The sequence below is a fragment of the Ilyonectria robusta genome, assembly GCF_021365365.1.
Source record: "Ilyonectria robusta strain PMI_751 chromosome Unknown BGZ61scaffold_10, whole genome shotgun sequence".
In the NCBI taxonomy this organism is placed as follows: domain Eukaryota; kingdom Fungi; phylum Ascomycota; class Sordariomycetes; order Hypocreales; family Nectriaceae; genus Ilyonectria; species Ilyonectria robusta.
Window position 1 is genome coordinate 41846 of NW_025764444.1, and position 14343 is coordinate 56188.

Genomic DNA, 14343 nt, shown 5'->3' on the forward strand with positions numbered 1-14343 from the left:
CTGCATGAGCTGACAACTGCATCACGCTGAGCGAATTCTGTCTGGGCCCTAATTCCTGAAGGTTGTGGCAGAACTAATTCACAGGTGTACGGTGGTTGGCTTCAATTATTCCACCCTTATCACACCGCCATGTCAGCACCTAGGGATGCTAATCAGTAACATTCGATGGCGGGATGCGACATGCCTTCCAAAGATGGTAAGGAACAACATACCTTGCAGCTTAGTGAAGTCCAATGCAGCTCCTCGAGACTATATCCCTTAGTTCCACAAGAGCGCCGTTTCCGTCAAGACCTACGGCACAGCCTTCCCATAAAGGGTATCTAGACAACGCATACTACACAAAACAGACGTAAGGGATGACTGAATACGCACCGGTCGGAATATATGGGCCCAAGTGGATGGCATTAAAAATCCAATACATTCGTGATCAGCGGTAGCGCATGCTTCAACAGCAGTAAACTAAGTCAGCGCCCCAAATGGATTGTGGCTAGCTGAACCTCCAATTTGAGAGTCTGAGCTGAAAGAAGAGTGAGCGACTAGAGCTGTTGAAATTGAGGGCTACATACCTAGATGGCTAGGCGGGCGTTCTGTTTCATTGTTGCTGATTTCTCATGCTCAGATACCGAAGAAACCCTCCATGACTATTTCTCCCTTCACCTGAAGCTGAGAGTTCAAAGTTCGCAGCTTTAAGTGTGACATGATCGCCACTTTAGCCAAGAAGGCAAGTTGAGACTCACGGACATTAGCTATATATTAGCATCAAAGACATCTCCCACGTTGTATCCTCTATTAATAGCGGGATCATTTCTCTCTTCTTCTCAACATCCTATCGCCATGGCTAGAACATACCAAATCTTTGTCATAAACGAGTCTAACGCCCCCCAGCAGTATGCCCTCCTCAACCAAGTTCCGTCCGTGACCCCAACTGTTACCACGGGGGTGTGGAGCAATGTTCTATCTGTCATTTCTCTAGAACGCGAAGACACTGTCCTCTTTACCCTCGATGACGAGGCTTACGGCTTTGTTGGATCTTCCACCAAGACACCTGGCACCGACGGCGCGACCGTCAATACGTCTGATTTTGAAAAGGTCATTCTTGGTGGCCTGAGCACCACGGGAGAGGAGCAGAAAGGTACCACCCTCACGACGGGAATCTTTCAGTCGCTGTTCAAGTTCACTGGTGAGGATGCACCGCTTGGTGGTGAAGGCGCTTTTTGCGTCGATACTCCCTTCAACTTCACTGTCCAAAACGCCCTGGAAGGTAAGTTGAGTTTTCCGGTCGTACGGTCAGCATAGGTTCTAACGCGAGCGTTTGTTCAGACAATTGGGTTTTTGGCTTGGGAAAGAGTATCGGCGGCCAGCCCGTTGCCGCTGCCACCATGACTCCTGCGCCTAGTACCAGCTGCCAGATCACGCCATCTAATATTTGGTACATCACCTACGGCCAATACGTACAGGGCCAAATTCTCAATATTGATGAGGCTCGTACCCCAGTAGTCGCTATTGACTTCTCTCAACTACCCGCCGAGGTCACTGTTGTCCATTCCCAAAATGGCACTTTGAGCATTCGATGGTGAAGAGGGGGTATTACCCGCAGTGTGTACCACTGACCTAGTCGACGATCCAATATGCACCAGACGCATAATTAAGTAGAAGATGTAGGTATTGACAGCAGCAAGATGGAAGTGCTAGTTGATGCTGGGGGATGTGTGCATGAATATATATAGCTGATATTTGGCACCTTCTTAAAAGCCGGGTTACCAGCCTAACATAAGTATGCTATCTTTGTTTGGTTATAAAGTATTTCATACACGAATAATTGGAGTGCAGAGATCCAGGAGTCGGACCTTGAGGCGGCGTAAGAAATCATGGTGGCCTGGAATGGAAGTCTGCTCTTTCGAGTTTCGGGGCTGACTGCTCGCATTACCACTCATAGTAAAGCCACGAAGCCCGCATGGGGATACATGCATGATGCAGCTGGTGGGGGCGAGGTCATCAGGGGTACTAGGGGGCCTCAAAAATGGCCCCCCTTGGACTCGTTCCTCAAACAAACGAGTCACACACGGATGCCGCTTTTGAGGGCCCCCCTCCCCCCCCGTAGTATCATTTACTGACTAGGGGCAAGCCACAAAATCACGAACTTACAAGGATCGTTTTGGACAGTCTGGCTTATCGTCCTTGAAGCTACGTAGGCAATCAACATTTATCCAACCACTACTCTGAGTACACCCCTAGTCTGGTTTCCATGTCGGATTTTCCGCCCACACAACCGAAGGCCAATAACAGACTTTCATCGTCCGAACGGAGACGGCGAATATGGCCAACCGTACGTGCTCTCGTTGCGCGGGCAGGAAAGCGATCTACCGCGCGTCTCTGAAGAGGAAGATCTATTAGCCAGGCTTTTCTGGGATCAGTTTCACTTCCAAGTTGATAACTTTAGCATCCAAATGATAAAAGGCGACTTGGCTCTGGAGAAACGGTTGCTTGATTAATGGCTCTACTTCGTGCAATGAAGCTTTCCCTCGGAGTAATGCACTACGGTAGGCACGGAGATAATCACATTTCTGTTGACGCCACACGTAAAGATGCCAGGTGCGTGTGGGCTAGTCATTATAAGGATATTTCAAGCCTTTGCCAGTTAGACATCCAACCTCGTCTAGAAAAGGCCGACGCGGACATTCTGCTTCTGCTCGACTGGTATTTTGCCGGATAATAAGCTGCCAGAGGCGGCGGATTCTTTGTGATCCCTCCTAATGTCGAGCTGTTCGCCGCATGTCCCAAGGGTTACAAGACACCAGGCGGCCCTATGACTGGACAGTCCGTAGTAATTGCTCTTATCAGAGAGGTAGAGGCAGTGCTGGCAAGGACGCAGGCGAACACCGCGCTGACTGCTCGCGAAATTGATCAACGGCTCGCTAGCAAGGAGGCGGTCTTAAAAGAGACACCGGTGTATTTCGCCAAGGATAAGGGTACTATCTCTTTGACTGTAAATGATAGCTGAGGACTTCTATTGATTTAATAGATACCGAACTTTCTGTGTTAGCTCAGGTGTAAGAAAGGTATCTGGTAACTGGGTTGTGTACCGGCTCAAATCCGATTTGTTCCAGGCTGCCCCACAAACAGACGGCTGCGCCCTTTTCAGACGTGTGCCGCTACCACTGCCGACCAGGCACAGGCAGATCTTCTCATTATCACCGTGAGCATAATACTGAGGAATGGCAATCTGACAATCTGGTCGACCGGCCAGATTCTCCAACCCTCCCTTCCATTCCACTGGGTCCGTTCTCTGGGTAGGTGACCGAGATAAGGCGGTCGAGATAGGGTTGCCTGGTGCCTCAGACAATGAAGGTAGAGTCTTCCCACCATTCCGGGGACACTGCGCTCAATTGACACCCTCACGTACCCTCCAAGTAACCCGCTGCTGACGGTAAGGCTGCACCGCCTCTGTGAAAGTGTAACGGGATGTGGTGCAACGTCAACTGCTGAATCCGTCGAGATCTCTTCCCCCTTGGTTAAGGCAGCCGAAAATCCATTCTTAAAGGGCGTCGCTCAAAAAAACTCGGCGATTTCATTTTTCCACATGATGCCCTGTAAGAGGCCTCCGGTCACAGAGCTGTTTCAACGTTGCCTGGGATATCCGCCCCTCATAGGCTGTTAAATGGTGCAGTGGTTGGAGCAGAATAGCCCCTCAGATATTGCTCAAGTAAGGATCACCGAGCTTACAGATCAGAGAAAGAAGCTCTGGAACTTCATGACTGAGCAGAGCGAATCACAAGGTGCCGGGAGCCTTATTAACATAGATAAGCTGCCTATAGCATCTTAATTTCAGGTCCGGGACATATAGTCTGCGTTCACCGGGCATCTCGTCGGCTTTGACCGGGTACTAGCTACTGCTATTTTCACACACCCTGTACACAACGATCTTCCAAATGACCTTTTACACCAGAGTACTCTCTTGTTCTCTTCCCTTCTGTCTATGGCCATAACGAAATAGCTTGAACTGGCCACTGATATTGCCTCTCGTATCGAGTGCTAAATGACCATTTCCCAGACCCAACAATCTCAGTCCTTGGCCCGGAGGCACTAGGGAGAATCACCTCCATGATTGTTGTCGGCGGAACAACAACATCAATATGAAGTTTAAAGGCACCCTTCTCCTGCTTCAACACCCAAGAGCTTGAAACAAGACCATAAGGCGTCAAATGCTTCGCTGTAGCCCACGCCAATTCACCACCCATTTCAGGTTGGACCCTCGTCCTCTTCCAGCCCGGCTCCAGCTGCTGAAGACCTGCAAGTCGCTGAACCATGAACTTAGCTATCGCGCCATATGCATAGTGGTTGAAGCTCGTCATTTCTCCAGGATTAATTGATCCATCGGGCAACATACTATCCCATCGCTCCCACATGGTCGATGCACCCATCGTGACGGGGTAGAGCCAGGACGGACAGGATTCGGTCAGAAGCATCGCGTAAGCGATATCGCTATGTCCAGTCTTGACGAGAGCTTCGCAGATAAAAGGCGTGCCTGCGAACCCAGTACCAACCCGGAATTGATTACGGCGAGAAATTGCAGCTAGTCGATTGCCAGCATGCACAACCTGGTGTGGCTGAAGAAGGTCGAAGCAGATGCTAACGGCATAAGCAGTCTGTGTATCCGACACGAGACGGCCGTTCGGGGAGACATACTCGGCAGCAAATGCGATACGCGCGCCAGCAGCTTCTGACTTGAAACGTGCGGCATCCTCGGTTTTGCCTAATATCTCCGCAACGAGGGTGATAATATCGAGACTATGGATTAAGTAGGCGTTGGCCACCATCGTTGGGTCCGTAGTAGCCTTCACAGGCTCTTCAGGACGAGCATTCGGGTCTAGCCAGTCCTATTGATTGTCAGCGGGCAGGTTTCGCTCCGTTCGCGGGCAGTCACTCACACCAAACTGAAACATCTCAGGGTCCCATAAATACATGCTTGTCTTGTTCTTGGGGATGCTAGCTAACCACGCTTGCATTGAAGCATACTGCTGTGACAAGATGACATGATCTGCTGTTTCTTCCCACAGAGCCCATGGAGCAAGGATTGTGACATCGCACCAGATAGCGCAAGGATGTGGTTCCCCCCATGTTGTGTTGGATTTGAGATTGTTGGGTGAAACTACTGGTGGTGTGCCGCCCATTTGCTGTTGCTCATACCACAAATCCTTGAGCCAGTCTCGAAGGATAGAATAGCAACCGTATATATAGTTTGCAGTAGGAGAGAACACTGCGAGATCACCGGTCCACCCCATGCGCTCATCACGCTGTGGGCAATCGGTGGGGATGGACAAGAAATTGCCTCTCGTGCTCCAGCGAACGTTACCGAAGAGCTTATTGAGTCCCTCGTGAGAACAGGCGAAAGTTCCTCGTTCCTCCATGTCCGTATGGCAGACAACTGCCTCTAGAGCTTCGAGCAAGCTCCCGGCTGTGGATGGCCAGTCATCAATTTGCACATATCGGAAGCCATGGAATGTGAATCGAGGTTCGTACGCCTCAGCCTCTTTGTCACCTTTGAGGGTATAGATATCCTGGGCCTTGCAAAACCGGAGTGGCCGTGTTCCCAACTCATTTTCCTCAAGGACTTCGGCGTGGGTGAGAGTTACGAAAACCCCTCGGGGTCCTTTGACGGCCTTGATACGGACATAACCGACTAGATTTTGTCCAAAGTCGAGGATAGTCTTCCCCGAAGGTGTTGTGAGGAGCTGAACGGGCTTGACAGTTTCGATCCGACGTACGGGCTCGGAATACCCAGCAGTGAGCTCAACCGATTCTGCAATCATTGGCAGAACATGGGCACACACCCATTTGCCAGAAATATCACCAGGGCTCGACCAGCCGGAGATTTCGGCTGTGGCGTCATATTTCTCTCCGTCATAGATTTCTGCAAGACGAGTAGGCCCTTCCGCCACGGACCAAGTGTCATCGGTATCAATAACCTGTACAGTCCCGTCCTGTAGTACAACTTCGAGCTGCGCGAGAAGAGTCGTGCGGGAGCCCCAAATATTTCGCTCTCCGCCATCAAACCCTATTCTTCCTTTGAACCAGCCCTCTGCAACACGGACTCCGAGGCAATTATCACCGGGACAAAGGAGTTGGGTGACGTCGTAAGTCTGGTACGTCAACCGTGCATCGTAGGAAGACCAGCCAGGAGCCAAGAAATAATTGCCGATTCGGCGGCCGTTCAGTTCGGCCTCATAAAGGCCTTGCGCGGTGATGTAGAGCCTTGCTGATTGAATTTTGGAGTTGATGTTGAATGTCTTTCGGAATAGATCCTCTGGCAAAGGCTTGTCTATCTCCTCTGCCCACGGGGCCGAGATGACCTTGCTGCTCCACTCCTTTCTCTCAAGAAGGCCAGCCTCTATAGTCGCATGCTCACTCCAGGCCGTCTGTTCGATCAACCCCTTTGCCAAGACTCTGACACGTGCTGTGTATCGCTCGCGCGATCGAATGGGTTGGTCATGTGGCCAAGGGACCAGATATGTGTCGGCAGAAGTCTTCTTTACGCAACATACGTCGTGTGCCGCGACATCTGATGAGATTTTGCTCAGCTGAACCTCGTACTCTTCTTGCTCGAATTGATCAGGTGCATTCTCGAACCGCCACGAGAGGCGAGGCGTGGTCTCGTGTACTCCTAGTGTGTCTTGAGAACGGTAGTGCTCAAACCGCAAATCGATAACTTTGAGAGGTGCCATGATGAAGATGGAAGGGAAGCCAGGAACAGCAGGCGTTGATCATCTGGACGTTGAGATCAAAAGGGGAAGACCATATAATCGATCGAACCGGTTTAGTATGTTTGGTCAAGGTGTGGTCCCATGACTTCGGGGTCTCAAACGGACTTCCACTGTCGGTGTGGGATGGTGGACATTGAACGAACGAGTTTCACGGAAAGATATACCGAGGCCGAAATGATGCGGCTTAGGTTACCCCGACGCGTTGTGGTGACATCGGATATTGAAACTCCGATATGAGGGGTTCGGAAGCATGGCATTGGCATTACTACATCAATAGTGCCATGCAGCGTGGGGAACGACCAGGGACTATCCCCGTGGCCCCCCGCTCCCCGCATTAACTGTGGGCGAAGATCAGCTGGGGTGGCAAGCGTTCGGAACAAGTTGACATGGATCAAAGCATTCTTTGCTTGGCTTTCTCCGCATCTCTCTCACTGGTCAAGGGGGACGGGGTTGAAGCCGAGCAGATGCCATCAGCGTCAACAACGTATATAAAAGACATGCCCGTGCTTGTGTTCCCTTCTTCTCTCGCAATTGCACAAGATTCGGAAACAACCGTGTGACATCGACCTTGATATCACACCACCACAATGGGCCACAATCCTATCGATCAAAAATCTGGTGCTTCAGCGCATGAGCACACGCAGCCGGACAATGAACCCGGCATCAACTCGGAAGAGTTGGCTCTGGACGCCGCTGCACAAGGCCAAGGCGTTTCTGGATTTGAGAGTCTGACTTGGTGGGAAACTGTCAAGGCTTTCAAAGTCACCGTTGCAATCTGTTTTGCAGTCACCTTCAGCGCGGCCACTGATGGCTACCAGATTGGGTAGGTCCCTTGTCTTACGAGGAATTGCCTTGCGGTTCTCCTCCTCCCTTGCAATTACAAAGATGCTGACTGTGCTGCTAGCATTAACGGCAATATCATCGCCAACCCAGGCTTTGTGAGACAATTCGCCACAAAGTTCGACGCCCAAGGCGAGCCCTACCTGACCTCTCCTATACTTGCCGGCTGGAGCTCGATTCAGTCCGTTGGACAGATTATCGGCATGATCCATCTATCTTTCGTCTCCGATCGCTACGGCCGAAAGGTTGCCATGTACTGGTATTGGTTGATTCTGGCCTGTAGCGTCCTTGCCGAGAGTTTGGCTCGCAGATGGGAAGTTTGGCTGGTTGCAAAGCTCCTGGCCGGAATTGGTGTTGGATGCTTGCAGTCAACGATCCCGACATATGTCACTGAGGTGGCGCCTGTTCGGATTCGCGGTGCTCTCCTCATGTGCTATAGCCTTTGGCTCGCAATCGGCCTCTTCATGGCGCCAGTCGCCTTGGAAGTTCTCTCCCACAGTGATCCATACGACTTTCTCACGCCAATCTACACTCAATGGTCTCAAATTGGCCTCATGATATTGGTGTACTTGGTGATTCCTGAGTCGCCTGTATGGTGCGTCTCTAAGGGGAAGCACGACCAGGCTAAGAAAGCACTTCGGTATCTCAACCACGGCGTCCAAGACTACGACGTTGATCAGCAGCTCCAGTTAATCAGCCTAAGCCTGGACCACGAGCGTACTGTTGCAGCGGAACAGCGACGCGAAAAGTGGTATGCTATTTTCCAAGGCATAGATGGGCTTCGGACCCTGATCTCGTTGTGGACTTTGATGTCCCAACAGTTCATTGGCTTGACCCTCTTTGGGACATATGCCAGCTACTTCTTCCAGCAAACTGGCATTTCAAACCCCTTCAAGATTACTTGCATTACCTCCGGAATTAACGTTGCAGCCGGACTCGTCCTAGTCTTCACCGCAGATAGGTTGGGCCGTCGTAGGTTATCTTGCAACGGCACCACATTATCTTGGCTCTCAACTGTTGTGATTGGTATCCTCGGTGTTGTCCCAAAGGTGCACGCCACCAGTTACATTATGGTCCTTTTTGCAGTACTTTGGAGTAAGTTTTCTCATCGCCCCTACACCATATATGAACGACCGTGATGCTTACACGCGGTTCTATAGACGTTGGGATTGTGGCAAACTCGGCAACAGGTTGGGGCTTTATCGGTGAGATATCATCTCAGCGCCTACGACCATACACTGCTGGTTTTGCCGCCGCCTCGACATGTGTAGCTGGCATCATTATGAACGTGCTTACTCCCTACATGGTCAATTCCAACCAGTGGAACTGGGGTCTTAAAACCGGTTGGTTCTATGCTGGAGTTGGCCTGCCTTTTACTGCTGCTATGTGGTTCCTAATTCCGGAAACGTCCAAGTATGTGATGCCCATTCCTCTTGGCGAGAACGTGAGACTAACCATTTATACAGTCGATCTCCGGCCGAACTCGACGAGTTATTTGAGAGAAAAGTCCGCCCGTGGCAATTCCATAAAACTAAGACAGTCACACAGCGCATGATAGAGGAGGAAAAGAATAAGGGCCTACTCTAAAGCTATTAGGCTCTTTTCTATACAGGGCCCGATTATGGAGAAGCTAGGAGTCAGCCTGGCTAATTGGTCCCGTTTCCATTCCTTAGTATCTGTCCCTTCAATCTAGCTAGATATTTAACCATCATTTTTCTCCATTTCCTCAATTATTTACATTGAATACTCTATTTAGTTAAATCTATTATAGGGCTGTGTGAAAGGTAGCTAATCTTTAAACTGTTGATGTTTAATGACTTGATAACGTAGTAAGGTGTGTAACTGAATTTGCAACGACTTGGTGTTCATGATGACGCCAGTATAGCTGAATGCCATCGAACATTTTGTGGATATCATAAGAAAGTCGCCACAAGCCTAGACTATCGCGACCTTAATTATATCAGTCGGAATGGTCGATTGGAGGCCCCCAGGACCGATACATCAAAGAGCATCGCGACGAGCCAAACTTTCCAGCTTTGATCAATGAATTGTAACACGACCCTGTGAAGCAGGAGAAGCCAGTGATACACGGCTGCTCTTCTCCCGAGTCTGTAAACGAGTATTATATGCACCAATTTGATAATCGTCTACAGTAGCGCAGCGGGTGACGAAGAAGCAGATAAAAGCACTCAGCTTGAAAGCTTTCACTATGTCCAAGGTTTTGAGAGATCTTTACCCATTCACGCCATTTTCTCCGGTGACTGCATCAGAGGAAAGGTTTTGCGGGAACTTCTGCATCGGCAGTTTCCTGATGCTGGAGGTATCAATGGGCGAGTTCTCAAGTGGTAACTGGTGGGACGTCTGGTCTTGCCGAAGTGGGGACTCGTATCGTATGGCCTTTGTGTCAAAAAATGACCAAGTGGAGGTGTCGAACGATGCGTTAGCTTAGGACTGAAGAACCAAAAAGGACGAGGTCGGCTAACTACGGTGTCTGTACCTTCGAATCCGTAATAGATATGTGACGTTTGAGGTAGCCATGACCTCCCGTATTCACCCCGCAATCAACTGAGGGAAGAATCTGGGGACCCAAAATGGCGCTTTGCAATCATCGCACTCTCGCAACTTACTGACCCGAGCCTCGGGATCATACGACGCCGATCAGTCCCTCGCCATCTCATTATTAGCAGAGGGCGGGAAAACATCAGCAATTTTCGGATTAAGTTAGGCCGAAGAAAAACAAGCACTAAGCACCCGCCTCTCCTATGATAATAGTCTTTGCAACAGTCCATTACGCTGTACCAACCTGGGTTTAGCAAAAGCCTTATTTGGGATGCGCGTATTTAAGCATAAAAGTGGTATCTTTGGTCCGTCTTCATCCGATCAAGGCTTGAGGGGAAATCTACTTTTGACACTATGGTTCCTAGGAAAAGAGGACAAGTGGGCCGTCGACGTGGCTTACAGGCCTGTCTTAAGAGCGCGGGATCAATCTCGACCGGACCACGTATCATTCCCCTTCTTTAGCGAGTCAGCAGCGCCTTGAATAACAGTGCCAGCTCTTGATGTAGGGGCATCGGAGTATGTTGTCCCCTTTCCACCAATCCGAAAAATCCACGCACCGTCAAGACAACTGTCATGTACCTGCTATCGCAATTCATTCCGCTGTGGACCCCCAAACCTCAAAATCCGGGGTTCGGAAGCGGGGAGGTAGCTGCGCCCCAGGTTTTGATCAGTGCAGGCGATCTCGGTTCGTTGTAACCCATGAAACATCGCACAGGACGACGCCGTTCCCACGTATTGTAGAACTCGACCTCGACACCACAACGTATTGCTCCCTTGTAACCGCCACCCTCCCGTCCAAGATAATGTCAAGTTGGAAACATGATGATCATGCATCACTCGATTTACTGCCGTTCGAATCAGCCTCGACTGAACCCGACGAAGTGGAGTCGAAGTCCGAGTTTTACGAGGGTTGCCATTGAGACCCCTTGTACCTTGTCCCCGGCCTTCTTGGGGTTGTTACTACTACCAAATGGTTTTAGTTTGTTGCCGTAACCCCGCATAGTTTTCTGGACTAAACGTTCTCGGTTCATGATATGACGAATAGAGGTCTTTTCCGTCCAGCTCGGGAGACACAATCACCGAAAGGTGCCAATAGTACCCCATTTTTGACAAACTTGACGGCGTTCGTTTAGCCGACGAATCTGGGGTACTGGCCATCATGCAATGCTACGTTGACACTTGACATCAGGTTCAATCGTGAGAGGAATGACGATGAGTAGCCACTTGGCGCCATGTTACTTATCCAAGGATCTGACGCCTTCGTTCATTGTGTCGGGTTCGGGTTAATTGATGATATGAGGGGCTATGATTGAGGAGGGCAATGGGTCCAAGAAAAGCCGAGGCTCCGTAGCGGAAGTTATGTACATCAAAATAGGGTATATATAGAGGTGATTTAGCGCATCCAAGGCGTTGAATCTTCCCTTTACCGCCATCACTTTCCTGCTTTCAACATCTTTTTCATACAATGGCCTACCTACTCAAATGTCTGGCCCTACTGTCGAGCTACGTCTCGTATACCAGAGCGGTGACAGTGATCTATCCCGTTCCATTCACTGTTCCTCGCGATGCCGTTGATCTTGACTCAACACCTGTCGGCGTCTCGTAAGTCATGATGGTGTCTTTACCTCTCACGCCCCGGCTCACACCTCCAGTTTTGAGTTTGACATGATAGCAACCTACATGCTGAACATGAGCCGCACCTGGAACTGCATGGACCACATGGACCATTTTTATGACTCAAAGGTACCCATCCGCGTTGGCGGCACTACGCAGGATAGATGTGCCTTTGATGCGGAGTTCGACGGATATTTCTATCAGAACCCAGACAATGAACTCGGCCATTATTTTGGACCAAATTTATTCAACCTGATAAGTGGGTATAGTCCAAAAATAGGAACATTGATGCTGAGATTGACATGGTTATAACAGAGACTTATGGAGGCGAGGTGACACTTGGTATGTGAGATGCTGTACCCTGTTTCAGAATGAGTCTATTAATTGGCATTTCAGGGTTCAATCGTGGTGATGACAACATAACCAATACTTTGGAGGCAGTTATGGCCGCCAAATCAAGACTACACGAACTTCTATGGGGTATCGAGCTCGGAAATGAGCCGGATTGTGGGTGCAGTCGTTTATTCTAAAAGCTTCTCACTAATTGTGCTAGTGTACTATTCAGTATGGAACAAGAGTGTCGCCACTGCGCCTTGGAACGAGACTCAGGAAGGTGATAACCAAGCAGAATGGTTCCAGGCTCTTCTTGATATGTGGGACGGCCCCGTTCCTATTCTCTCGGGCGGAAATTATGCCGTACCTATAGAGCTCGCCCCTGCCTATCCGAACACCAACTATTTGATCAACACTGCCTTCAACTCGAGCGTTCAAGCAGGCGTCAAGATGTACTGCACGCATCTATATGCACTTTCTGCCCAGGACGCTTTGCTATCTAGCGAGATGAATCATGCCAAAACGGTTGCCGATCTGTCCAATTTTGTTGACAAGATTGCGAAGGCCAAAACAGTTGGCCGCCCCTATATCATCGGCGAGACAGGGTTCCATGGCCTCGAGACAACCCAGGATGCCACGTTCGGCGGCGCGCTTCAAATCATTGACAAAACTCTGCATGCTCTCACATTAGGCATCGAGCGGCTTTATTACCACCAAGGTGGTCTGGGAACCAATCAGGCTTCCTTCAACTGGTGGCATCTACAGAAGGTCGAGGCACCATTCTACGGAGGCTATTTCGCTACCTTGGCCATCTCGGGAGGTGACAAGATCATTGAGAGTGATCCTGGAAACGATTCATTTTCGCAATACATCATTTACAGAAATGGCAGCCCATACAAGGCTGTTCTGATCAACACTGAATATTATTCAGGCATTGGTCATCGCAATTCGACAACATTTAAGTTAACTGGCTTGTCCTCCTCTGTTGTCAAAGGTCTCCGAATGACTGCATCATCCAGCGAAACGACCATAGAAACGAATCAGAAGTTTAAGGGCCAACCAGTTATCGGAGGTACAGTTTTCTGATGATTTGTGAGCTCTTGAAGCTGAATATTAATGCGATTTGACACAGGACAATACTTTTCCAATGACAACTGCGCAATCCTCGGTAAGCAGAAGTACGAACATTTTAAGGTATCGAAGGGCAAAGCAAAGATTGTTTTAGCAGCATCTGAAGCTATGCTTATATATTTATAAGACTAGCTCATAGTTTTTATTCTAAGAGTAATAGGCATTAGGTGTGTACACAATGCAGTAGCTGTAAGTAATGTTATAGTTAATTAAAGGCCATCTTGTGGTGGCAAGATTCAAGAACCTCCTTGAGAAACCTCCAGAAGACTTGCCGAAAATGGTGCACCAAGGCTACCCAGAGGCGTTCGTCTCCGACCAGAATGAGAACACCATTACGCTATTATCGCAGCGATGAGCAACATGCCTTGTCAGTTTGTCCCAGAGCAAAAAAAGAGCAGCGAAGGCTCAAAGGCGAAAGCGGGTGCCCTCCCCCTTATACAATTCCTGTCAGAGAGGTGCTACACACCTGCGACCCGACAACCATATCTGGTCGTGTACCGTATCGACTCACCAAATTGGCCCTGAAACCTTCCCCCACTTGTTGCCTTCGGGCTTTTGTATACCTAACGATTTCGGAAATTTAAGCCTTATATAGCTTAGCTTGGTTTTAGTCCATAAAAACAGGGCCAATTTATCGAGTCAATACGGTAGATGGGTCGTCAACAGCCAGGTCCTCGTTCATCCCACACCAGTGGCTCTTGTAACTCACATGTGCTCGCGTCTCGCCCGCACGATAGTAACTAATTACAAGTAATTTTTCGGACATAGGGTTCACTCTCCTAAGATGGAAACAAGGTAAGCTAAACCCTGCCGGCTGCGCTGTCACTTGAAATATTGTAATGCTTAAACTAAACTTAGTAAAGACGCGGGATAAGCCATCGTGACCATGAGAAGGGATATAATCAAGGAAATAGACGTTAAGCATTTCTATTTCCACCCCTATTTCCACTGTCAGAAACAGTTTGAAAATTGAATTGTCAATGCGTTTCACAGTGAAAGGATAGCCGGCACGGGAAATAACCACAACATTCGCTACCGGGTAGCTCAGCTAGTGTACCTTATGGAAAAGACGGCAAGCCCAGCTTGGAATAGTGCCATTGATGAC

General features: G+C 49.4%; 4 protein-coding genes across 4 annotated transcripts; 3 read left to right on the top strand and 1 right to left on the bottom strand.

Moving 5' to 3' along the window:
* Positions 1-834: 834 nt before the first annotated feature.
* Positions 835-1577, top strand: BGZ61DRAFT_532454 (uncharacterized protein; the record flags this gene model as incomplete). The annotated part of the gene is made up of 2 exons (XM_046253869.1): positions 835-1261; positions 1321-1577. 2 exons carry the CDS (start codon positions 835-837, stop codon positions 1575-1577), a joined length of 684 nt encoding a protein of 227 aa, XP_046103995.1.
* A 2397-nt stretch (positions 1578-3974) lies between these two features.
* Positions 3975-6722, bottom strand: BGZ61DRAFT_352406 (bacterial alpha-L-rhamnosidase-domain-containing protein; the record flags this gene model as incomplete). Its single annotated transcript, XM_046240429.1, has 2 exons — positions 3975-4877; positions 4929-6722. 2 exons carry the CDS (start codon positions 6720-6722, stop codon positions 3975-3977), a joined length of 2697 nt encoding a protein of 898 aa, XP_046103996.1.
* Positions 6723-7348: 626 nt separating this feature from the next.
* Positions 7349-9188, top strand: BGZ61DRAFT_352077 (general substrate transporter; the record flags this gene model as incomplete). Its single annotated transcript, XM_046240394.1, has 4 exons — positions 7349-7584; positions 7666-8696; positions 8762-9014; positions 9068-9188. 4 exons carry the CDS (start codon positions 7349-7351, stop codon positions 9186-9188), a joined length of 1641 nt encoding a protein of 546 aa, XP_046103997.1.
* Positions 9189-11625: 2437 nt separating this feature from the next.
* On the top strand, positions 11626-13364 carry BGZ61DRAFT_352180 (uncharacterized protein; the record flags this gene model as incomplete). The annotated part of the gene is made up of 5 exons (XM_046240406.1): positions 11626-11762; positions 11813-12037; positions 12151-12281; positions 12328-13179; positions 13240-13364. 5 exons carry the CDS (start codon positions 11626-11628, stop codon positions 13362-13364), a joined length of 1470 nt encoding a protein of 489 aa, XP_046103998.1.
* Between the last annotated feature and the right edge of the window lie 979 nt (positions 13365-14343).